The 25,682-nt window shown below is 49.7% G+C and overlaps 1 protein-coding gene across 2 annotated transcripts in view; it reads right to left on the reverse strand.

Moving 5' to 3' along the window:
• The window catches only part of ITGB5 (integrin subunit beta 5), a 115,580-nt gene that overhangs the window by 11,244 nt on the left and 78,654 nt on the right, over positions 1-25,682 (reverse strand). For both annotated transcript variants that reach the window (XM_019956879.2, XM_070788757.1), the window contains exon 10: positions 19,297-19,726. In XM_019956879.2, the coding sequence (XP_019812438.2) occupies positions 19,297-19,726 (430 nt within the window). The remainder of the gene's footprint in view (positions 1-19,296; positions 19,727-25,682) is intronic.

The raw sequence follows: 25,682 nt of genomic DNA on the forward strand, positions 1-25,682 counted from the left end.
GAGCAGAGCACACAGCCACTCCAGGGAGGCAGGCCTGCACACCCCTCCTCTCCACCAGTCCTCGAACAGCCGTGGCAGGCAGGAAACCACCCTCCACAGGGAAGTCTTCCCAAATGAAATGGATCCAATCCACATAGCTAGCTCCCTCACTCTCGACCTTGGGACCACATTGGTCAGCAGCCTGTTTTAGATTAAAATGGTTCACTGTCAGGGTAATTTCCACCCCCCCCCCCAACATTTTATTATGAAAATTCCAAACCTGCAGCCAAGATGAAAAGACTGTGGTGTGAACATCCGCCTGTTTACCAGCTCTCCCACTGCCAGCGTGTTACCTGCTCCATCACACATCCCTCCCTCCTTCCATCCATCCATATATTTTTAAACGCATCTCAAAGTGAGTGCACTTCAGGGGTAGGTTTTTCATTAGCTCTGGCCTCTCCAATGGCTTGTACATAGCAGCATCTCATAAAGCAAAAATATCAGAAGAGGCATGGCTGGTGCCATATTTACATGCAGCAAAGACACTACTCAGCCAGAGGGACTGCTTTGTTTGACCTGGATGAGTGTTGTTTTCCCTCTTACTCTGTATTTGGCAGCAATGTACAATGAACCAGATGTAACCTGACAACTATTCCAGACTGTCAGTGGTTTGGAGAAGAGGTAGTATATTATTTTTTGTGGTGAAGTGTGGGTATGTGTGTGTTGAAAGAAGAACTTGCTCCCCATTGTGACTGAGCATCTCACGTGAAAAGATCTGCTCAATGAGAAGATAGCAAAGTTGCCAACTGCTCGTACTTTCCCCCATGATTGTTGACTGGCAAGTAAACCCAGCTGCCTCGGGCACATATGACCCATGAGAACCCAAGAGCTCCAAAACCCAGCCCAAGGTCAAAGCAGTTGAATGTGTCCTGGATCTGGGGTGTGAGCAGAGTTAGGAGTCACAGGCAGGAGATACTAGGGGTCAGTGGTCACCAATGTGGCTCCATGGTGAGGGGCAGGACTCATGGCCAGAGATGTAAGCCATCCCTGGAAGCCGCGCCCCCAGCACCTGAGCAGCGAGGACATGGAGAGAAGGAAACGCTGTGCAAAGAGCCTGTGAGTGAGGACACAAGAGCTGTGCCATTAGTGGGGGCAGCAGGTGGGAGGCACAGAGGCCACAGGACTGGAAAGTCCTCATCCATGGGGCTCTTCGGCTTCTAACAGTTGCCAGTTCCAATGCAAAGTCCCAGCAAGTCACACTAGAGAGAAGCCACGCTTGGTGGAGTGGCTGAATCCGCCTAAGGGCTGTCCTCAGGGACTCCCTGGATGGCCCCAGTTTGTCCGTCAGGTGATCCACTGCCTCCCAAGACAGTGGAAAGAAGCTACAGCAGAGAGGGGTGCACGCGGGGCGCACGCACCTTGCCCTCCTTCACTCTCACGCAGATCCTACCGTCTAATCAGGGGAGTCTCTGCCAGGGAGCCTGGGATTAGCCTCAGAATCACCCTCAACACCGTCCTCCAAGGACGGCCTCCCAACCAGAGGAGCTGGCAATAAGGCACAGCCACGCGCCATCTCAGCCTAAGCTTCCATGTCTCCTCCAGAAAGCGTGACCTCTTCAGAGTGTCACCAAGCATGTAAATCTGGTCACAATGTATCCTAACCCAAACATCTCAGACCCTGCAGTTGGGCCTCAACCTGCCTTTCCCTCGACCCACACATGCAGATTTCCACATCCTCTGGTCAGCCCTAGGGCCTCTCCTAATGCCCTAATGTCCTAGGAGGACCATGTGTTATTAAAATGACAAGGGCCACTTGGGTCCCGTCCCCAGGCTCAATAACCCATCTATTACCAGGAGAGCTGCATGGGGAACGGGAACACCCAGAGGGCCGAAGCAAGGAGTCCTCATCATAACAGAGCTCATTTATAATGCTTCCCCAGCACCTTGGCAGAGTGTGCTGAATTTCATGATGCCTGTTTAATACTCTGCAGACATAAAAAATATTTTCATTACATACAGATAGGGATACTGAAGGGCATGTGAAAGCACTTTGTAAGCTGTGAATTGCTACATGTGCAAGTTATTATTAGTACCTTTGTTGGAATGATTGATAGTTAAATGGACAGGAAGTTGTAAATGTGTCTATTTATACAGAATTTCAGCTCTACAGAATTCAACAGCTTTCCATCAGCAAAACGGTGCTTGTGTGGGCCACGGGCCAAGACGCAGCCCCCTGCCTCCCTTGATAAAGTAGAATGCGGGCTATTCAGAGGCAGGGGTGCCGTGGAAGCCGGCAGGAAGGAGCTGCTGGAGAGGAGGGATGGGGGGCTGTGAGGAAGCCCAGCCAGAACCAGTGCTCTGCAGAGGCCAACAAGGGCAAATTCTACAGTGCAGTGGGATGTGAGGGTGGAATCCAGTGACAAAGTGGTGAGGCAGTGGCCACAGACAGCATGGCAGCTCCCACAAGGAATCCGGTTGTTCAGGGAAAGGAAGAGATGGGGAGGAAGGAGGCTGGGGATTTTAAAAAGGGGATATTTAAGCATCCTTCTGATTAAAGAGAAAGATACAGAAAAGAGAAAATCTGGTGGCAAGTGGAGGGATCAAGGGAAGAACAAACTCTAAAGAGATCACAGCAGAAAGAGACTGAGGTGGGGAGGAAGTGGTGGGGGGTGGCGAAGGCAGACTGAACAGCTTGGGGTGAGGGCTGTGGCCGGAGGAGCTCAGGATAACCCTGATCAGCTGCATGAAGGGCTGGGGGCTGTGCATACTTGTTCAAGTGTGTGAACCATGTTCAAGTGTATCCTGCACCACTGGCTATGTTACCTTGGGCAAATCTCTAAACCTGACTGATGATCACGTCCTTATCTGTCCATGAGGACAATGCCTTCCTCATGGGAGTGTCTTCAGAAATACTGATGTTACTGCAAATCAAGCCCCTAGTGCAGCAGCTGACACAGGACTGCCCTTGGAGCGGAGCAAGCAAGGATCAGTGCTCTGGACAGTGGTCACAGCACTGTTCCGGGGTGATGAGAAGACAGGGATGAGAAAAAGTATGGGACTGTGCCGTGGAAGGACACAACTTCAAACGGGGGGAGTTCAAGGGAGTGGAAAGCAAGGATCTGCCAGGCGAGGGGTGACTGACTCAGATAGGAGACAGCCAGGCCCCCTGTCCTCAGGAAAAGGAGGGGTGGACATTCCTGCATGAGGCAAAGGGTGAAGGGGAGTAAACACACCACAGAACATGGGTGATGGGCAACAGAGCAGGGATACAGGAAACATTCAGAAACTGAGGCGGTAGAGTGGTGGCTAACACAGGGCTTCTGAAATCAGGGAGCCTGGGTCGCCTCCTGATTCTGCTATTTGCCAGAAGTGACTGATGTTTAACCCCTCTGCATGTTGGTTTCTTCACTTTAAAAGAGGGCCAATAGGGGCTTCCCTGACAGTCCGGTGGTTAAAACTCCGTGCTTCCACTGCAGGGGGAATGGGTTCCATCCTTGGTTGGAAAACTAAGATCCTGCATTTATGCCATGCAGCATAGCCAAAAAATAAAAATTCAATAAACTGTAACTTCAAATAAAATCTAGAACACTCTTTAAAAAAATAAAATAGGGCCAATAAAGATGCCTCCCTTGTAGGCTTGCTGTTATGAGTTCAATCACTTAACCTGTATAAAGCACTTGTGTCTGACATGTGGGCTTCCCTGGTGGCTCAGTGGTAAAGACGCTGCCTGCCAAGCAAGAGACTCAGGTTCGATCTCTGGGTTGGGCATATCCCCTGCAGAAGGAAATGGAAACCCACTCCAGTATTCTTGCCTGGGAAATCCCACAGACAGGAGCCTGGTGGACTAAAGTCCATGGGGGTCACAAAAGTGTCAGACACAACTTAGCAACTAAAGGACAAAAGTGCTGAGTTAATGCTAGCTAGCTCCATCGTTGTCACTGTCACATTAGAGGGAGGGTGAGGGAAGGGAAGCTTGGAGCAGATGATCTCAGAGTTCGGAGAGGAAACACTTTCTGGGAGCTTGGATCAAAGACTTCCAAGGTTAGGGAACTCCTTGGAGGCTCACTGGTTAGGACTCAGCGCTTTCACCGCCGGGACCCAGGTTCAATCTCTGGTTGGGGAACTAAGATCTGGTTAGCTGCATGGTACAGCCAAGAAAAAAAAAAAAAAAAAACAGACTTCCAGAGTTACAAGCTCCCGGAAAGTGACTTAATCCACATCCAGCCCAAAGAGAGAACACTCAGGGTTTGGTTGGACCGCTCGCTGGACCCCAGAGCTTTGCTGTGGAGGCTGACACCCAGTGGTGCCGGAGGCCCTGTTCTGTGTGTGTGTTGGAGGAGGGGAGTGTGGGGGGCAGGGTTCCAGCCTCAGCAGGGAGAGCAGGACGTCTGAGGCAGAGCATATGTGGCCCTCGGCTCCCAGCTGGACGATGGTCTGCAGAGACCCAAGAGGGCCCTGGGGTGACCTCAGGGAACTTGAGTGAGAGCCCTGGGGCTGGAAGAAGGAGCGAGCCAGCCTGGGACGGGGCAGAAACAGAAGTGGGTGTCTTCTCCCCATCTTGGCCCAGCCCAGGAACAAGGGTCACCACAAACGTCAGATGCTTCAGGTACAAATCATCTCTCTCCACAGCTGGTCCAAAAATAGTTTCCATCCAGCTTGGGAACGCACTTCGCTTCCGTCACTGATCAGCTTGCGGCCCTTCCTCTCCAGGCTGAGGAGTGGAGGGCTGCGCGTCGCTCCCTGGACTGGAAGGGTGCGTCCCTCACTCCCGTCTCTTCCTCTCCCACTGGCAGCATCCCTCTCTCATGCAAGTATATACTCCAGCTTCTGCCTCCCTCACAGCCCCCAACACTTCTCCCACAGCCCTCTGTCTGCCCGTCATCTCCTCCTCCTCTCTCTCCCACTCTTCCCAGGACGGGCAGCATGTAAACAGGAAGTGGTTAAGAGAGAAAAGAAAAAGAAGGGATGTGGGCTGGAAAACCTCTGTTCATCTGGGTGATTTCCCTGCCACAGAAGTCAGGCCTTGTCTGCGGTGTGGACACCTCTGGGTGACACCCGGGGCACAGCCTCTAGAACTCTCTAACAGCCGTCTTTAAAAAAAGCAGGAAAACCAACTCAGAGCTTTGTGTGCCTCCAGTCCCCCGATGTCTGTGTGACTCGGGGATCCCAAGCCACTGCTGAGGCAGAGACAGTGCACAGCCCTGCCCTCCTTAGCATCAGCCAGTGTTCAGAGCCGCTCTCTGAGCCTGTGGACACAACAGCAGACAGAAGGGCATGGTCACAGACATCCTGGCACTCACACAGTCTCCATGGTGAACCACAGCCGGATCTGGGCTGCCCTCCTTGTGGCCAAACACACACACAGGCTTCTAAAGGGTCCGTGTCTGTGTCCGGGGCTGGGAAGGGGAAAACCCTCCTGAGAGGCACTCTTCCTGGCGCCTGGCCCAGGAGCAGGTTAGGATTACATAACAGCCGAGTGTTCTCGTGTCGTGAGTCTGGTCCCCATGGGAAGGGCCCCTCCCTGTCTCAGTGTTCCCTTCCATGCACTGGCTTTTGGTGCTAGAAAAAACAGAGAACAGGGAAATGCACAGGACATCTCCTCAGTTCCTGTGAGAGCGATCTCGGCCCGGCTCCGGACGCCTCAGCGGAAACTAAATAAATCTCCAGGGGCAGGAGAGAAGTTGCTCTTGAAGGGTTGTGTCCTTCTCACCACGGGCTTCCTGAGCCTGTAAACACAGCCTGCTCTTGCCAAGGATGAGTTACTGACTGGAGAACTTGCCAACTAAGGGCTGCCCCTCCCAAAGACAGCACAGCGCTCCTTGCTCCACGCCAACCTGGACACCAGCTCTACAGAGACTCTCCTCAGACCCACTCGGCCCTACCCTGCCACTCGACTTGGAACCCCTCAGCTGGGGGCACCTCTTCTGGACGGAGCTACCTACCGTGCAATCTCTCCCAGCCACCTGCTGGCTCTGGCAGCGGTCCAGCTTCTTCATCAATAAAAAAGGCGCAGTGGCTTGTCTATCTCACAGGACTGGGGGAATTCTCTGTTAATGTGCACTACAGGAACTGTATCAGGTACTGCCTTTAAGGAATTTCTAATTTCACTGAGACATCAAGTCATTAAAGTCTCTTAATAGAGAAACTTTTTGGGGTACTTACAACAGGACGGGCATTGTTCTAAGCACTTAATCTGAATGTTCTCATTAATAGTCCCAATCGCCCTATGTGCTGATATAATTATTACCCTAATTTTTGCAAGTATGGAAAATGAGGCTTAGAGAAGCCACGTAATTTATCCAAAGTCACAAAGCAGGTAGGAGTCAGGGCTGGGATTGGAACCACATTTGTTTAACTCTGGAGCCTTAACCACTACATGTACTGCCTCTCCAGCCCAGTCGTGACTTAGTCATGACTAAGTCATAACAAAACAACACACAGGATAAATGTTCAAGGTGACCCAGGGTATTTTATAGCTTAAAAATGTGCAACAGACCCATGCCCAAGGCTGGTCCTTTTAATCACTGATCATTAAATCCCTCTTGGCCTCCGTTTCCTGTGTGAACAGTAAGGGCGGTAACTAGGTGGGCTCTCCCCTCCTCCACACTGGCACTTGCTATTCCAGGTCAGAGGGGAGAGAGACTGGGACAGGCTCTAGGCTAAGCTACAGGTTTTGGAATAGTAGAGGACAGAAGGCATTTGGGGTGCAAAAAATGGGATGCATTCCTTTGTGAGGATGAATAGAGAGAGTGGGCAGCCTGGAGGGAAGTATTTGAAAAGGAGAGGTGGATGAGAATGGCCACCCAGGGGCTAGACATGGATCTGTTTGTCTGCATGTGTGTTTGTAGGCGTACATGTTTGCAGGCAAGTGTGTATAGAAACCAACAGAAGGGAAGGAAGGGAAAGAGGGCGGGATGCCGACTGTGGAGGAAGGAGGGCCTGAGGGCTAGACTGAGGAGCGTGAATTTATCCCATAGCCCCCAGATGGCTGGACAATAAACTCCCTTCCCGAGAGGGAGGCTGAGTGCCTCAGCTGGACACTGCAGCGCTCTCCTGGTTGAGTCCTCACACTACAGTCTGCCCTTTCCCCAGGTCAGTGTCCACGTGGCCTCCTCCATCACTTCCCTAAATTGTCAACTATGTCATGACACCCTTTCGCTTAAAACTCAACAGCTCCTCACCACCAAAAGCACAGCTTCCACATTTAAACTGTTGTCCCCAACACACGGGGCTGTTTGAGGCCTACCTCTCGAGTCTGTTCAGCTGCCCCTGTGCCCCCAGGCACCCCAAGTTCTGGCCATTCCAAACCACTCCAAGCTTCTGAAACATGCTGAACTTTAGCGTATCTTTGTTTTGAAACAATTACTTTGGCTGCAGTATATATTTGTTTTTTTATATGTCTGGAGCATATATTTGTTTTTAAACAACTACTTTGGCCGCAGTATCAGGAGTAGAAAAACTAGGACAGTGGCAGCACAGATGGGGAGAAGACGGATTTCAGACAGAAGAGGGGAGTGCACAAGACTTGATAGTAGAAGGAATGCAGGAGTTGAGGAGATGGTAGGAAAAAGGATGATTTCCAGGTTTCTGGCTTGTACAGGTGGATGAAAGGGGGAGATAAGGAAAATCAGGAGAGAACCACGGCTGGGAGGAAGATCATAAAATCAGTCTGAAACGTCCTGAGATTGAGGTGCATTTAAGACATACAAAGCTGAAGGGAGCTTGGAAGCAGGTCTGAGCAACCGAGCAACTTAAGGGTGACTGAAGGTGTGGGCACAGCGAAATGCCCGAGGGACACTCTAGAGGAGCAGATGGCTAAGCCGTGCCGCAGACAATCCCAGCACTGAAAGGCGTTCAGCTGCTATTCAACACTCAGGTCAAGACGAGGGCTGATAAGCCTTAGACATAGCAGGACACAGCCATATGGGGCCTGGAAGACCTGCTCTGGCGGAATCGTGGGGCTGAATCTGAACTGGACTGAGGTGAGGGCTGCCTGGGAGGTAGTTCATGTAGTCGGTGGGTGCAGACGAATGTTCTGAGGAATACGGCTGTGAGAATGGAGGAGAGGAGCTCACAGTGAGGGGGATCAGGGGTTAAGGGTTTCTCTTTCTCTATTTTTTTTTTTCTTTAGAGTCCTGAGCATGTTCTCAAGTCAACTAGAATAGTTAACAGGGAGAGTATAGTACACATCACTTATCACACAGATGCATTTGTTTCCCCATGTGACGCATCTCATTAGCCTGCAAACCCATACAAAATCAAAGGCGGTGTTTTATTTTTGCTTGCCCAATGCCTAGCATGGTGTCAGGTACACAGTAGATGCTCAGAATATGTTGTTGGCTCTTGGAGGCTGTGAACGCCATCAGGACAAGCCTGAAACCCTGGAGAAGATATCTGATACTGGAAATTAGAAAAGGAAAAGGAGTATTACTGATGTTTAAACATCACTCTCAAAATATTTCAAATTCTCAACAAATGCCCAAGAAAAACAGAGACTGCAGGATGACACGAGAAATAAAAATGAGAAACTCTTTCCTGTGGCAACACATGGCCGTGGTCAAGCAGAAGTCACAGGCTTTGCACTCACTACCGTGACTGCACATTGTTCAGATTTCTCCAGCAAAAGGCTCTTCGGAGATGTGAACAATGATGCATCCTCAGTCCTGGGATCGGCTGCTCCTCTGTCCTTGGCTTAGTGTCAATTAACCAGCCCTGACAAGCTCAGCTGACGCTGCTTCCCAATAGGCGAGGCCCTGATAAGCCCCTCACCCTTTGCCCACATCTGCTGGACTGCATGCTGCATTCTGCATATGAGCGGTGAAATGCAACCACTACTAAGCAAACAAGGCACTGCTGCTTTAAGCTAAACTTTCCCAAACCTCAAGATTACTTAAAGAGGATAGCTCAGGCTGGACAGGGCTTCCCTGATAGCTCAATTGGTAAAGAATCTGCCTGCGATGCAGGAGACCCCGGTTTGATTCCTGGCTCAGGAAGATCCTCTGGAGAAGGGACAGGCTACCTACTCCAGTATTCTTGGGCTCCTCTTGTTGCTCAGCAGGTAAAGAACATGCTCACAATGTGGGAGACCTGGGTTTGATCCCTGGGTTAGGAAGATCCCCTGGAGAAGGGAAAGGCTACCCACTGCAGTATTCTGGCCTGGAGAAGTCCATGGACTGTATAGTCCACAGGGTTGCGGAGAGTCAGACATGACTGAGCGACTTTCACTTTCACTGGCTAGAAAGTCAAGACTCCACTGTCAAAGGCAGCAGAGCCCTCTCAAAGGACATCGTTGCCTTTCTGGTCCTAGCACCTGACTTCTCCATGCTGGTGCCCAGCTGCCAAGTCCCTCTTATTACTGCTGCATTTCACACGAGGGCACCAAGGAAAGGCCTTGGTGTCTGACCCAACTCTATCGATTACAGGGAGATTCAGGCCATGGAGAGAAGATGGAAAATCCCGAGTTCCTTAATGAACTCACCTTTCCAGTTTCAAAGGAGTATGTAATCAGCTGAATGCAATGAACCAGAGTCCTCACAGGCCCCCAAGAATGCTGACTCAGAAAGAAAAACAGAAGGCCTGAGGCCAAGAGAAACAGAGGTGCCCCAGATCAACTTCTCAAGTTTGGCTTAATCTGCCCGATCTGCCTGGCAGGCACTGTGGGGAAATGCCAACCGCATCTGGGGAGACGTGAATTCTCTCCCCTTTCCTCTGGTCACTGCGACAGGATGAGAGGGTGACTATTTTCAACCTGGAAAGCTGTCATGTTGTTGTGGCTGGTGAACAGGTGCCATATTCCATCCTCAGCTGGCCACTGTTCAGAGCCTGGAGTAGCACTCTTGATAGACAGAGTCGGTGTGGCATGTGACAAGAGTGGGCCACGCTGAAGCCTGGCTGCCAGAAGCCCAGCCAAGCCACAAGATGGCAGGAAGCAGCTGCCAAGAGAAGAGAATCCCCTGAGGGTTAGGGTAGGTGGGCTTTTCTTAGGTCAAGGCTCTGGGCCAACCACCACCAGTGGGGAGCATGGCCAACATGCCAATCTTCTCGGCCACAGTCTCCCCCACAGGCCTGATCAGTAACAGCCATCTCCAACTCCCGGTAGAGGAAAACAACCAAATGAGATCATTCACATCAAGAGCATTTTATAAATTAAAACAGGCTAACAAAGGCTCATTTAAGGAAAAGTGGGTCCAGTCTAATCAATAACAATAGCCAGACACTCAATGGCTACTAAGGGGAATGGTCTGTGCCTCTCGAGTAACAGTCATAAAACCGGGCGCCTCGGCTGGCCTCCTGGTCCACGAGTGTCCTTTAGCCTGGTGTGTGCTCTCCTTATGCAACCCAGAGAAAACTCACTGAGCAAAACAGAGACTAAATGTTTCCTAAAATTTTGACCAAAATAAAGCGTACTTATTAGGGAAGACTTGGAAAATTGTGGGCTACATGCTTGAGTGGTGGCAGGAAGGGCTGAACTGGTAATAGATTTGGGAAGGGTCTCAAGCTAGTCAAAATGAGCAAAATTCACTAGAAACAAGGTTAACTATTTACTTGCAAGGTTCCCCAAGTCTGAATCTATAACCAAGAATCATAAAGTGATTTAGTCCAGGTTCTGGGCCTCGGTTTCCCACAATGCAAACGGTCAGTGCAGGTAATAGGCAGCTGTGTGTGTGTGTGTGTGTGTGTGTGTGTGTGTGTGTGTGTCTGGTGGTGGCAGGAAACGCAGGAGATGCAAATAATCCTACTATTTCATGCTTGCTTATGGAGAGTACAAATTAGCCTCAGTGTGTTTCCAAGGAAAAACACCTCAAGATACTAAAAAGTGTGTTAAAGTAGATTCTCCTTGCATTGTTACAATGTTTGCCTAAAGGCCAATACTGCAATGTCAAACAACATAAAATAGCAACCTGAGAAGTATATTCCTTTAGCTTAAGGATGATGGGTCACCTGATCAAGACTTTGGCGCTGGGGTTTGTGGACTGGGGTGATAGGAGGTCCCGTCCCGCTGGGTCAGAGGGCAATAGGCAAGGGCTCAGGAAGATGTCCAGAAGACAACAAGTCCGAGGGGCCTTCCAGGGATAGACCTTCCTCCTGCCCTGTGTCCTCTGACTCTTGTTTGTAGAAAAGCTTTAGCCTCCTCTGAGGCCTCCCCCAAGTTCCAAAGAGGAAATTTAATCAGAGAAGTGAGAAAATGCAGAAACAAAGAAATGCAGTCAAGAAAAGCAAAATAACAGCTTAGGCATAAAACCAAGTCAAGGACCCTTAGCTCCTTCTCAAGGGCTACTGACATCCTGAGTCATATCCCTGAGCTGTTTTGCAGAAACTAAAGCCCCCACCAAGTAGAGAAAATTGACTGCATGATGATGGTAGACGCCAGACTAGTTGAAATTCAAAAAAAAATTCATGCTACTACTTCACCATAACCTAATCAGAAGAATGTTCACAAGCTGGTCAGGCTCCCTGCAACCATCACCCCTAACGTGGCCTTTAAAAACTCTTCTGTGACGGTCCTTGGGGAGTTAAGGGTCTTTCCAGCATGAGCTGCCTAGTCTCCTTGCCTGGCACCTGCAATAAACACTGTGCTTTCCTTCACCGCAACACAGTGTCAGTCGAATGGCTTTGATGGAAGTCAGACTAACAGACCCTGGTCGACCTTTCATTAACAAGACACAAAATTTCAGGAGGCTGAACTCACTTAGAGCAACTTCCAGACAGCAGGGAGAGTCTGGATCTGGGTGGAGTTCTTAGGTCAGTGTTTGACAGTTAAGAACACTTACCCCAAAGGAAAACAGGGCTCCATCCAATCCTGCCACACCCCACCCAAAGCACTGAGCAGCAGAGACTTACCATCAGTTATATAACAGTTTCCCAAATCAAGACTAAACTCAAAAGTGACAGCTCAACACTGAAGAAAGGAAACCAAAGTAGCTCTAAGAATAACTATGTTAGTCACCAGAGGTCTCTCATTGTTTTCAACTTAACTAAGAACAGAAAATTTCCTAATGTGTTATTCCATAATATCAAAAAGTTAATGCCACCCAATTCTATACATGATTAAGATTTTATCTTTGGCATTTTCATGGTTTTCTTAGGCTTTTCCTTTGTTTTTAAAGTTTCATTATTTCCTTCACAAGCCAAATTCCATGACCTTGGATTAGGCCTGAAGTTCAAAAGCATGTGCAGAGTCCACATCACAGGCTCCCCTGTCTGCACACTTCCCTTTCTAAGTAGAGAGACAAGGGTAGTAAGGTGAGGTCCAATGTCCAGATTACTCCAGTTTTCACAGTCACTGGTAAATTGCTGCCTCAGATATTTCTGGGATCTGAGCAGTGAGAAACCTGTATGCAGGTCAGGAAGCAACAGTTAGAACTGGACATGGAACAACAGACTGGTTCCAAATAGGAAAAGGAGTCCGTCAACGGTGTATATTGTCACCTTGCTTATTTAACTTCTATGCAGAGTACATCATGAGAAACGCTGGGCTGGATAAAGCACACGCTGCAATCAAGATTGCTGGGAGAAATATCAATAACCTCAGATATGCAGATGACACCACCCTTATGGCAGAAAGTGCAGAGGAACTAAAAAGCCTCTTGACGAAAGTGAAAGTGGAGAGTAAAAAAGTTGGCTTAAAGCTCAACATTCAGAAAACGAAGATCATGGCATCTGGTCCCATCACTTCATGGGAAATAGATGGAGAAACAGTGGAAACAGTGTCAGACTTTATTTTTTTGGGCTCCAAAATCACTGCAGATGGTGACTGCAGCCATGAAATTAAAAGACGCTTACTCCCTGGAAGGAAAGTTATGACCAACCTAGATAGCATATTCAAAAGCAGAGACATTACTTTGCCAACAAAGGTCCGTCTAGTCAAGGCTATGGTTTTTCCAGTGGTCATGTATGGATGTGAAAGTTAAGACTGTGAAGAAAGCTGAGCGCCGAAGAATTAATGCTTCTGAATTGTGGTGTTGGAGAAGACTCTTGAGAGTCCCTTGGACTGCAAGGAGATCCAACCAGTCCATCCTGAAGGAGATCAGTCCTGGGTGTTCTTTGGAGGGAATGATGCTGAAGCTGAAACTCCAGTACTTTGGCCACCTCATGCGAAGAGCTGACTCATTGGAAAAGACTCTGATGCTGGGAGGGATTGGGGGCAGGAGGAGAAGAGGACGACAGAGGATGAGATGGCTGGATGGCATCACCGACTCGATGGACATGAGTTTGAGTGAACTCCGGGAGTTGGTGATGGACAGGGAGGCCTGGCGTGCTGCGATTCATGGGGTCGCAGAGAGTCGGAGATGACTGAGCGACTGAACCGAACTGAGCAGTGAGAACAGCAGTAAGAAAACTCAATTCCCAGAGTTGGAACAAGAGCCCAGAGCATGGAACAAGGCAGGTTCTCCACACGGCCTGCCGACATGCTTAATTTTCAACATCTCACACAAGTCTGGACGGTGAAGGTAGAAGCTTAAGCGGTTCATATCCTCACTCCTCTAACCCAGAAAATTTCTGAGGAGTGGAAAATTCTAGTGAGAACAAACATTTAAAAATTAATTCAGTACTGTGAGCAATTCCAACTCTGTACCCCTGGCACCCGGTAAAAACCTGGCACGTGAGGAATGCTCACTGAGCTCCTCAATGGGATGAATGCAGCACTCTACCCAAAATGAAACGACCTCAGTGAGAGATCACCGCCTCAGTGTCTGCAGCTGCACTAAGATCGGATACTTCTACATGACAGTTTTTGAAAGAGCTTTCTCCAGCCTCAGGCTGCAAGATGCTGGATGACTCCAGAGCTGAGCAGTCCAGCTCATCTGCTTCACCTGGCCAGTCTGAAAGGTACATCATTTGCTTATATGACTGACTGAGCCCTACATTTTGCTGTTTTTTCAAATGAACTTGAGCAAGATAAGGATGGAATTTTCACACTCATATATAGTGCCTCCTCGTATTTGCAAAAAGCATCCAGGTAACCATCAAGAAACTGAATAGAGGCTAATACACATGAAAAGATGTGAAGAATTTTCTAGGCTGTCCCACCTGAGGCACGCAGTGGTAGTAATCCCACCAAGAGCCCCTTTCTTCTTGAGAAATTAAATATGTCAAATCTGGGCTCATTCAAAAGGTACTTTTTGAGGCCTCTGTCATGGAGCCACATTCCAGAAGATCCTATAAGTCATTTATGGAAATTGAAATTGCAATGCAGTGACAGAAGGTAGAGCTGGGACCACAGCTCCAGAGATGGCCACTAGGACACTTACTCTGAGTGTGAAAATTATATTTCTAAAGAAAATAGTATAAACAGAGGGAGAAGCACTTTATAAACATATCCGGATAACTGTTGCCATGGGAGGTGTTTCATTTGGCAAGAATCAATAAGTCTAGAAGCAGGCCATAATGTCAGAGGTGCTTTTAACAGGAAGGGTTTAATACAACCTTGTGAAACCTTCTGGAAACCATCAGCCCAGACCAGGAATCTCTGTTTGGACACTGGTTCTGGCCACTCAGAATGATGCAACTCTCCATTTTTTTATGTCTGGAAGAATAATGCAATTGCCCCTTGACCTCTACTTGCCTTAATTGCCCAAATAACCTATTAGATGAAGTAAAATATGAAGTAAAATACTTAGATATACTTCTATGATCTCACAATCACAAGACCAAAAGCATTCTGTTCAAAATTCTATATCCTATTTGATATAAATTTTCTCAGTATATGAAACCCAAGAAGTAAGCTTTCAGTAAATTATTCCACATATCCCAGTGCAGGCTTCCCTGGTGGCTCAGACAGTAAAGAATCCATCTACAACGTGGGAGACCTAGGTTCGATCCCTGGGTTGGGAAGATCCCCTGCAGGAGGGAATGGCAACCCATTCCAGTATTCTTGCCTGCAGAATCCCATGGACTGGCGGGCTACAGTCCATGGGATCTCAAAGAGTCGGACACTACTGAGCGACTCAGCAGTGCAGGCATTTTAAGAACAGAGATTGCTGAAAGCACTAGGGTTGGGATGATTTCAACAGCTTACCACAGCAGAGTAACTCAAATCCCAGGAAATGCACTGTTTGGGTACAGAAACCAGCAAAGAATAACAAAGTTTGCACAATAACCTCTAATCACACTGAAAACAACTAAATAGACCATGTCCACATGTTCTATTAACAGAGCGATTCTGAAGGGTCAACACTTAAGGAGACTCAAAGGAACAGAAACCCTCACAATGGCCCTGTGGCTCTCTCTGTACTCACAGGATTGGTCTGTGGACAGAACCACTCTGAGTTATTTTGCCTCTAGAAACCAGAGGGAGGAATAGCAGCCCTGGATCCACACACATTCCCATGACAGTGTGTCACAAAAGTAATAACCAAGATGTTCAATTGCTTCCAGACCTTAGTCCAGTTTCCTTCACTACTAACTTCTGTGACGTATAACACGTCTCAAACCTGTAACTTCTTGCCTGACCCTCGGTCCTGTGTCTTGGTTGGGGGTAAGGACCAGAAGCCTCTTACAGGTGAAAAGACCTGGGAGAAGTGGAAGAACTTCTCCAGGACGTCCCCGTTGGCTCTGGCCTGGCTCTGCCTCAGGCCGTGTCTGAAGGTGGATCACAACCTCACGGCCCCCACAGGCCTGGCTGCAGGGGGAAGGGCTGAGAGAATGCTGAAGTCAGCTGCTTGTGAGTCTCTGAGTCAGCATCTTCAAGACCAGAACGGCTGTTGAGAAATAAGACTTCTCCCCCACAAAACCCCAAACATAACAGTGATCTGAGAGCTTGAAACCAAAGGACTCAATTTCAGAGCGGGAGCCCCAAGCTGACCTCGGGAACAAGAACTGTGGGTGGACCCCTCACCCACCCGCTGCCGCCTCCTGAATAAGCTGGAGTGCTTGTGAGACAAGCAACGAGGAGCTGGGCGGTACATGGATGGGCAGGCAGGGTTGCATGCATGCGGATGGGTCCTGCCTGGAGCTGGGCATCCTTCCTGGATGACCTCACATCACCCACACTCCTGACCTACAAACTACTGTCTCCAGAAAGACTTGGATAGCTTCAACTAGCTATTGCTTTCAAAGTGAAGGGGTGGTGGTTTAGTTGCTAAGTCGGTCCAACTCTTGCAACCCCATAAACTGTAGCCCGCTAGGCTCTTCTGTCTGTGGGATTTCCCAGGCAAGAATACTGGACTGGGTTGCCATTTCCTTCTCCAGGGGATCTTCCCGACCCAGGGATTGAACCCACGTCTCCTGAATTGCAGGGGGATTCTTTATTGTCTGAGCCAGAAAGTGAAGGGATGGAGGTGGCTAATTGGAGATGCAGTGGAAAGACAGCCAAATGTTCTTCTAATCATTGCTGTGTTCAAGTAATTCAACTTCAGGTGCTTCTTAGGATATAATATAAGGAAAAAAAAAGCAAGATACAAAAGTGCATACACATATACATTTAGAAAAAAATTTAGATGGGAGACCTCTTAAAGTAAGAATGCTGGAATGATGAACAACTTCTTTCTTTCCCTTCAGAATATTCTAGACCTAAGAATAATCCTCCAGCTAGCTGGAATCATTCTCTTGACTGAGGACACAGAGGGTAAAAGAAGTTTCTTGTCTGTTTCACCAGATGGTCCAAATTAATCGTGGTCACCAAGAAGGAGACAGACAGCTCAGACTGACCACACTTCCATCGACTCCCCTGTATTTTTCAAATTTTCCTATGAGGGAACAGAAGACATCCAGCTCAGCAACCCAGAGGAGTTAGTGACTCAACATACCACACAGGCAGGAGCCCCAAAGCATCTCTAACCTCCTGTTTCCTCACTCGGGGACACGTGAGAGTCTCCCACCGGCGCATTTTTGGCACTTGAGGGGAAAGGACAGCATTCCATGATACTTGCTAATTTGTTTAAAAAAAAAAAAAAAAACTGCTGAAAGCCAATTACAGACACAGTCAGGTATCTTAGAGTGTTTGTGGCGGCAGTCTGTCCATCCCGCCATGCAGGACTCATGGGGAAGGTGGCCCCGTGCGCACACTGGGAGCGGCTACAGCTCCCAGGAGTGTGTGGCCCTGATTCTTAGAGGAGCTGGTGGTCAGCAAGGCAATGTGCTAGGTGCTTAGACACGTTCTCTTACTGCTCACTAAAGTCCTGTGCCCAGAGGGACACAAGCAGCCCATGGTGGTGCTGGAGTCAGGCCCAGGCCTGCCTGATCCTAAGCACTTTTCTGCTGATCCAGGGGAACCATCCAACCCCTCAGGAAGAGCGGATCCCTGTTGCCTGTTCAGCACATCAAATCCAGACCCTATCAGTTAGCTGACTCTTCTACAACACCATACGTCCTGCACTTTCTAGAACATTTCCAATTTTGAGCATGCCACACCCATGTATGTGTCTCACAGTGTGGTCTGCCCCTGGAGACCTCACTGGCTTATCCTTCCCTGTTGTACCATCTGCACTTGTTTCTCCTGTGGACAGAATGGGGGTTACTCCTCCCACAGGGACAGATGATTTCTATGATCTGATTCGCTTCACATGTTTGTGCTTCATCTTCCCTGCCACACTCCATGTTCCTTCTAAATCAACACTTCACCACCGGGAGACCATTCACAAAGAAGGGATCCTGGAAGCAACAGAACGTATAAGAGAATAAGAGGTAGTAGAAGAAACTATAATCTTGCCCAAAACTGTTCTGTTCACTCGATCTGTAGGTGGCATGGTGTTGGACAGACTGACCTTTAAGAGACATGTTAAAGGACACAGTGTTTCACCAGAGTGCCACTCCCAGAATGGGAACTGCCAAACTTCCACTTAACTGCAATCCATGTAAAGTCCTTTGCTTAGATTCAAACACTTAAGTGCTCAGATGTGACACAACAGAAACTTGGCTTTGCTACAGTTCATTCAAATATTAATCTTCAACTTTTGGTAGTCAAGTTAAAATTAAGTTCAACTGTACAATGTGATTGTTTAATAGAAAAGAAAAGGTGAGCGTTGTTAGGAGGTGTTTATGAAAGTGGAAAGTTCAGGTCACAGGCAGCAAATGTTAGTTGAACCTGGGGCTGAGCCCCTGTTACCCAGATGACAAGTAACCTGCCTGATTCTGAGAAGCGTGCTGAACAAAATGACAGAGCCTCAAAGCAGGAAGAGACCTGGTATCTAGTTTGGGTTAAGAAAAGAGAACAAAAAATTGTAATATTTTGAAAATTAAAAAAGAAAAGAGAACAGAGAAACACAAAGAAGTTCTCAGATGTTTTAGCAGGTTGCCATATGGAAAAGGGAAGCCTAAAATGTGACCCACCAGTGGAAGTGACTAAGAAACAATTTTTTGTTTGATATAAAAGAAAACTTTCAAATCATACCTGTAGGAGGCAGAAGGATGGCCCTCAAAGATATGCAGAGCCTAATCCCTGGAACTTGTATCAGTGTTACTTTACAGGGTAGAAGGGACCCTGCAGATGTGATTAAGTCAAGGATCCTGAGATGAGGAGACTGGTCTGGACTATCTGGTGGGTCCAATGCAGCTGCAGGGCTCCTTATAAGGGGGAGGCAAAGAGCATCCGAGCAAAACAGAGGTCAGAGAGAGATGTGAGGATGTTACACTGCTGGCTGTGAAAACAGAGGAAGGTGCTACAAGCCAAGGAATGCAGATGGGTTTCTGGAAGTTGGAGAGGGCCAAGGAACAGATTCTCCCTTAGAACTTTGAGAAGGAATGCAGCCCTGAAGACACCTGGATTTTAGCCAAATAACACCCACTTCAGACTTTTGACATCCAGAACAGGAATGGAATAAACTTGGGTTGTTTTAAGCCACTAAGTCTATGGAAACTTGTTAGAGCAGCCATAGGAGATGATAAGTTAAAGTTGTTCACTCGTGTCTGACCTCATGGACTGTATAGTTCATGGAATTCTCCAGGCCAGAACACCGGAGTGGGTAGCTGTTCCCTTCTCCAGGGGATCTTCCCAACCCAGGGATTGAACCCAGGTCTCCCACATTGCAGGCAGATTCTTTACCAGCTGAGCCCAGGGAAGCCCATAGGTGATGAATGGATGTCTAATAAAGGAATAATCACTACCATCTCCGGGGAGCTCCTTGTCCCCAGGGCGATCAAGAAGAGGCTGATAATCTACAAGTCAGGAATGCTGTGTGGGTGAGTCCTGAAGGACGCACCGCAGACCCCGCCAACCCTGAGAGTCCCTCAGACAACGCAGCAGCGCTGTCTCTTGTTTTTGTATTCAACATGCTGGTGCCACCCCAAGGCTGGCCCTCGCTTGCTCCCAGCAGAACCATGGCAATCAGTAAAAGGCACGCTTTGGCTCAGAGCAACAGTGCTTGCGGGGGCACCTACCTGAGCAGAGGACACCTTTGTTCCTGGCGCAGGAGAAGTTGTCGCACTCGCAGAAGGACCCGTAGATCTTGCCAAACTCGCTCTCGAAGCAGGAGCACTGGTTGCAGCTGCACTGGCCGCGCCCGCTGCACAGTGGCTTGCCCTCCGCCTCCCGGCACAGGTTCTGGTACCCGCTCTGGCTCTCGCCTTCCTGGCACTCGCACCTGGTACCCAGGTAGCCGGGGTTGCACTCACACAGGCCGCAGACGTAAGTCCCGTTGCTGCTGCACCTGGCGCTGTCGGGTTCCAGCCCCGCGCTGCAGCCGCACCTGCAGTTGTAGGTGACCCCCACCTCCAGGCTGTCCCGGAAGCCCACGGGCCGCAGGGTGAACGTGTGCTGCACGTGCTTGCTGGGGCAGCTCCGGGCCTCCACCGACACCTCAAAGGACGCCTGGGCAGGAGAAAGAGAGGGGATGCTGTGGCCGTGGCGTGACTGGGCCTCCCGCTCCCTGTACTGGCCTCCCCATCACCCAGGGGCCTGAGCACAGTTCCTCCAAGGCCCTCAGTGCAGAGCTGGGATCAAATCTGGCCCCTGCCCACACGCAGGGAGGCCACTCCAGCCACCCGAGGAGGATGAGGCCCCAAGTCAGCAAGCCCTTCCCTTTACCCAGGAAGGGTGTGTTCAGGCACGAGCATCTGACAGGCATTGTGCTTGGTTCGTTAATGTTCATTATCTCTTTGAATCCTCACACCCTGGAGGAAAAAGGCTTCCACAGGAAGGTAGAAAGATTCACTCAAGGTTACATGGTTCTCTTTCTCCCCTTTCTTTTCACTTCTATCCTATCCTCTCCTCATCTCCATCTTGAAAGTCAACAAAATATTCAACAATTTACCAGGCACCTCGTCTGGGCCAAGCTAGACATGCCACCTGAGCACACGGGGCCCTGGGGCCCAGCAGCCCTGGCAGCTGCCTACTCTCCCGCAGAGGTGCCTCCTCCCCTGCTGGAGAAGGGACAGATGACCCCTGGGTCCCTTCCAGCTTAGCTGTCTCCTCACACACACACCTGAGCCTCCCTTCATCCCAGTTTCTCTCTGCGTGGTGCCCACAACCGTGTCTTTCACAATCAGCCCACGGCCCTGAGGTTGTATTTAGAAGTGAAAGAAAAAGTGAGAGGGTTAGTCGCTCTGTCATGTCCAACTCTTTGTGACCCCATGGACTTAGCCCACCAGGCTCCACTGTCCACTGGGATTCTCCAGGCAAGAATACTGGAGTGGGTAGCCATTCCTTTCTCCAGGGGATCTTTCTGACCCAGGGATCAAAATCAGGTCTCCTGCACTGCAGGCAGATTCTTTACCATCTGAGTCACCAGGGATACATGTGGACAGACCTTTTCTTATTAAACAAAGCATGCAAAGCATGTTGCCAACTCCTGAGCTGCTTATGAGTTGCCATGGAAACAGGTAGGAAGGTGGACCTTGGTGGCAGATCACAATGGAGGAAAGGTGCCTGTTAGCTGCCCACACTGCTGGGATGTGAGGAAAGGAAAGACACTGCTCGCTGTGTTTCTCCCAGGAAGTCAAGCATGACACCACTTCCCCTCTCAAGATGTGTGGTGAGAACCATCTAGCACTGCCCTCCATGCGTGGCGCTGCAGAAATCTCCAGACAGGTAGCTGGCACACCTGGCCAGACAATACCCTGAGTCCTTCTCCCTTAAATGGACAGAGGCCTGGACCCACTCCAGAAACTGACCCACTGCCTGGCCCAGATGTCTTTCTTTTTCAAAAGGCTCCTCAGAACATTCTGGAAGCTCAAAACAAGTTAGGAACCACTTTTAGCTACTGTTGTTGTTAATTCTACTATCTGGGTTGGAAAAGAACTGATTTCTTTAAAAAGTCATCAATTACCTGCTTTACTCCGTACTCTTTAGGTATATTTTCGGAAAACTCTCAAAATATAGTTTTCTTAACGTTCTATGGATCCCTTTTACTTTGGGACCATTACTAATTCTAAAAGGCCTCCCCTCAGATTCCGTGACACCCAGGGAGCCCCCCAGGGTGGGAGGGGGAGAGTGTGAGACTGAGCAGGAGACCCAGCTCCCCAGGCCCTGGAGAGGGTCCTGCTGGCAACAAGACAGCAGGAGTCAGCACCAGGAAAGGGGTGTCACAGGACATGCTGCCGGACACGTGAATTGAGGACAATGGCCACGAGCCAGGGTCAGGAAGCTGGGAGGACCAAGCCAGCTGCAGATAGTTGGGACTGGCCCACCCCCACTTCCACGTGGGCAGTGGGAGGGGCAAAGGGAAAGACTGACGAAAGCAAATTCAAGAGTAACTTCCAAGGCCCTCAGGTACAGCGGGGCTCTCCAGGTAAGGAATTAAGATGGGGACCCACCCAGGATACTGCAATCTGCCTAACTTTTACCAGCTGCTGAGTACTACACGTACCAGGCACCGTGCTTGGTATTTCCATGAGCATCTCATTTACACGCCCTAGGAGGAGGCATCCTCATTTACCAGAGAGAAAGCGGGGTTGGTTGATGGGCCCAGGGGGCTTAGTGATGCTCACACAGCTGGGGAGGGGTGGGGCTAGGCCTGTGCTCACCTTGGCACATGACCTCCTAGAAGGAGAGAATGAGGCAGGCGTCGGGTGTCCAGAGCTGGGTTCAGAGGGAGAGGCCCAGCTCACACAGGGACCATAGGTGGGGACCCCCCAAGGGGTGACCAGAGGTTTCTTTAAATCTCCCAGCCTTGGGCTAGGGGTAAGCTGAGTGCTAATGGAAGGACAAGGAGGCTGCACCTGACCAAGGCGCCAAGGGCACCAAGAATGTGGAGGTGAACATCCCTCCTTCTGAGGCTCAGAGAGAAGCCTAGTGCTTCCCAGGGGAACAACTTTGCTGGACTTAGTAAAGGAAAGCTCTGCTCCCTGCAAAGGCAGCTGGGGGTCAGAAATGAAAAAAGTTACAAAGAAACAGCCTGGACCAAGAGTCCAAGGCATTTAATTATTGCAAGACTGTGGGTAGTGTCCATCTGTAAGCATAACCTTCCCCCAGGAAAACTTGCCTGCATCATGGAATTAAGTAGCAAGAGAGGGGATTAAATCTCCTGGGACTTACCAGGAGGAAGTGGAAAGGTGAAGCCCCTCAATGAGTGCTGGCAGCCAACCACCCAGGATTCAGAAATGCTCACCTGCTGTCTGCCCAGGCTGCCCGGCTGGAGGAGCAGGAAGGCCTGGCTTCTCAGCAGGTCCCGCTGGCCTTCCCCAGCCAAGCTCTGGTCCAACCAAGGCCCTCACTGTCGGGCCCCACGCGGCCTAATGTCTGCCTGGCCACCTGATAACCAGAGAATGGCTCAGTTTCAGCCAAGCTTCAGGTCCTGCTGGGCACAGGAATGCTATAAAAAGCACGTTGGGAACAGAGAGTCAATCTGTTCTGCCACCCCTCCCCTCAGAGTCCATTTCCCAGAAGGATCAGGAAGAATCCAGCGAGCCTGTCAGGTGGCCGGAATGAGGCTCCTCTTCTGCGACCACTGTGGACTGACAGTGAAGGCCCCCAGTTCTGGAGATTCTCTGCTTTCCACTCTGAGGTTCCAGAGGATGGTCACGCGCACAGCAGCCCTTCCTCTGCCCAGCCTTGTTATCTGAACCTCATTGAGATGCTCCTGGTTCCCGCCTTGGGGCTGCTGGCCTGATTCATCCTTTCCCAGGGGCTGCCCAACCCCCACTCAGGCCCACCAAATCCAGGCTGTGCAGATGCCAAGGCTCCTAGGAGCTCACTGAGACAATGGGCCCGGACACGAGGTGGAGAGCCCCAGGGGAGGGGACAGTAGAGGGGACGCCGTGGGAAGCCTGTGACAGGCTCACAGGGTCCTTTGTACCAGGCATTAGTGCTGGCCGCTCAGCAGGCCACTTGCATACTGATGTGTCAAAGCCCGTTCACGAGAAAACCAACTTCCAGCAGCCAGGCCCACTCAGTCAGCCTTGGTTGATGTTGGGAGGAAAAATGGAAATCACTAGATTCGGGACTTCAAGATTTCATTTAAGGATTATTTCTCTGAGGACCACCTTTGACCCTTACCCCCTACACCTCCTAGAGGAAATCAACCCTGACTATTCATTGGAAAGACGGATGCTGAAGCTCCAATACTTTGGCTACCTGATGCAAAGAGCCATCTCACTGGAAAAGACCCCAATGCTGGGAAAGATTGGGGGCAGGAGGAGAAGGCAGCGACAGAAGACGAGATGGTTGGACAGCACCATCAATGGACATGAGTTTGAGCAAACTCCGGGAGACAGTGAAGGACAGGGAAGCCTGGTGAGCTGCAGTCCATGGGGTGGCAAAGAGTCGGACACAACTTAGCAACTGAATAACAACAACCCTACCACCTGCTTTTCTGAATAGACCCCTTACCCAGAGAACACAGGACAGTCAGGGAACCACAACCTCTGGTTGGAAGGAACCACGGAGCTGCTGCCTGACCACCCTGACCCCTGCAGGAAATTCTGGTTACAGAGGCAAGACCCAAACGGAAGCCACTTGAACTCAGCTGTCTCATGGCTCCCCACAACCCATGGGCCATGTCCTTATCCACAGGCCAGGCCCCGAGACACTTGATGGTAGTGATAACCCGTCTGCGCTCCCTAATTCCTCTTCTCCGGTTGATACCCAGCGCCTCTCCGCTGTGCCCTGTGCCCCTGCCTACCTCCTCGCCGTTTTCTGACTTGCCCACAGCCCTCCCAACTTGTGGTGCTAAGGAATAGGAAACACCTACCGAATAACAGCCAGACACCGTACTGGAACGTGGGCCCTACCACTCTCCCCTCCGTCCCCAGCCCACTCCCCTCAGCTGCTTCCCACCTGCAAAAGGGCAATACCCTCATGGACTCACCACTAATGGGGCCTCCTAAACCTTCTTTATTTTTTTTTATTTTTAAACTTTACAATATTGTATTAGTTTTGCCAAATATCGAAATGAATCTGCCACAGGTATACATGTGTTCCCCATCCTGAACCCTCCTCCCTCCTTCCTCCCCATACCATCCCTCTGGGTCATCCCAGTGCACCAGCCCCAAGCATCCAGTATCGTGCATTGAACCTGGACTGGTGACTCGTTCCATATATGATATTATACGTATTTCAATGCCATTCTCCCAAATCATCCCACCCTCTCCCTCTCCCACAGAGTCCATAAGACTGTTCTATACATCAGTGTCTCTTTTTCTGTCTCGTATACAGGGTTATTGTTACCATCTTTCTAAATTCCATATATATGCATTAGTATACTGTATTGGTGTTTTTCTTTCTGGCTTACTTCACTCTGTATAATAGGCTCCAGTTTCATCCACCTCATTAGAACTGATTCAAATGTATTCTTTTTAATGGCTGAGTAATACTCCATTGTGTATATGTACCACAGCTTTCTTATCCATTCATCTGCTGATGGACATCTAGGTTGCTTCCATGTCCTGGCTATTATAAACAGTGCTGCGATGAACATTGGGGTACACGTGTCTCTTTCAATTCTCTAAACCTTCTTCTATGTCTGGAAAACTCTAAGCCTCAGCTGAAATAGCAGCCCCTGTGATGAGGGGCCTTTCTTCCTTGGGGCTCCATCAGCAAAAAGGGGGCTGAGGGGAGGCCCCCAGTTTCCATGCCACACCAGCATGGTGGACCCCACACTCAGAACAACCCATGCTTAGGTGTAATACTCTGCTATCTGAAGTTATTTCTGAACAAGGACCCCACCTTTCCATTTTGCCCTGGGTTCTGTCCTCTGCTGCCTCCAGGGCCCTCAAGGAGCTCACCTCTGGTGGCCTGGCCAGCACCACTTGGTCCGGTTATGATGGGTGAGTGGCTGCTGCTCTGTGCCAGCCTGTCTCCTTCCACAGAAAACAAAACTTAACAGCCCTGGCAGCAGAGCCAGGGGCCACATGGCTGTAGCCTCTTGGACAGAGAGAGGAAACAGGGAGCCAGTATGGGAGGCCTGCCTTTGGGCCGCTGTCTCAACAGGGTCAAGGCCCCTCGGAGCTCAAGGGAGGCTCCAGCTCACCTGCTGTGATAGATATGCTATGGAGAGTGTGGGAGAAGCACCCTTCCTTCTTCTGCTTCAAATGCTCCTGAAACCATCCAAATACATCTGACATTGTTCACGTTTGTGAGAAAAATGCCGCTTAGAATCCTGTCCTGTCTTCTGGACAATGTTCTTTTCTTGCTGACATATCCTAGCAAAAACAAGATCTGTACACTAGAGTGACCACATGGAAGTGGTGCTGATAACACCTTTCGCTTCTCTGAAACTTTCCAAAGTGCACAAGGTTTAAGGGAAAAACCTGGACTATGGCATCAGTGGCTGCAGCTGTCTCTTAGAGTGCGTGCTCACCAGCAGTCAGACTTCCAGCAAGTCCCTCAG

This window comes from Bos indicus, chromosome 1 (genome assembly GCF_029378745.1).
Source record: "Bos indicus isolate NIAB-ARS_2022 breed Sahiwal x Tharparkar chromosome 1, NIAB-ARS_B.indTharparkar_mat_pri_1.0, whole genome shotgun sequence".
In the NCBI taxonomy this organism is placed as follows: domain Eukaryota; kingdom Metazoa; phylum Chordata; class Mammalia; order Artiodactyla; family Bovidae; genus Bos; species Bos indicus.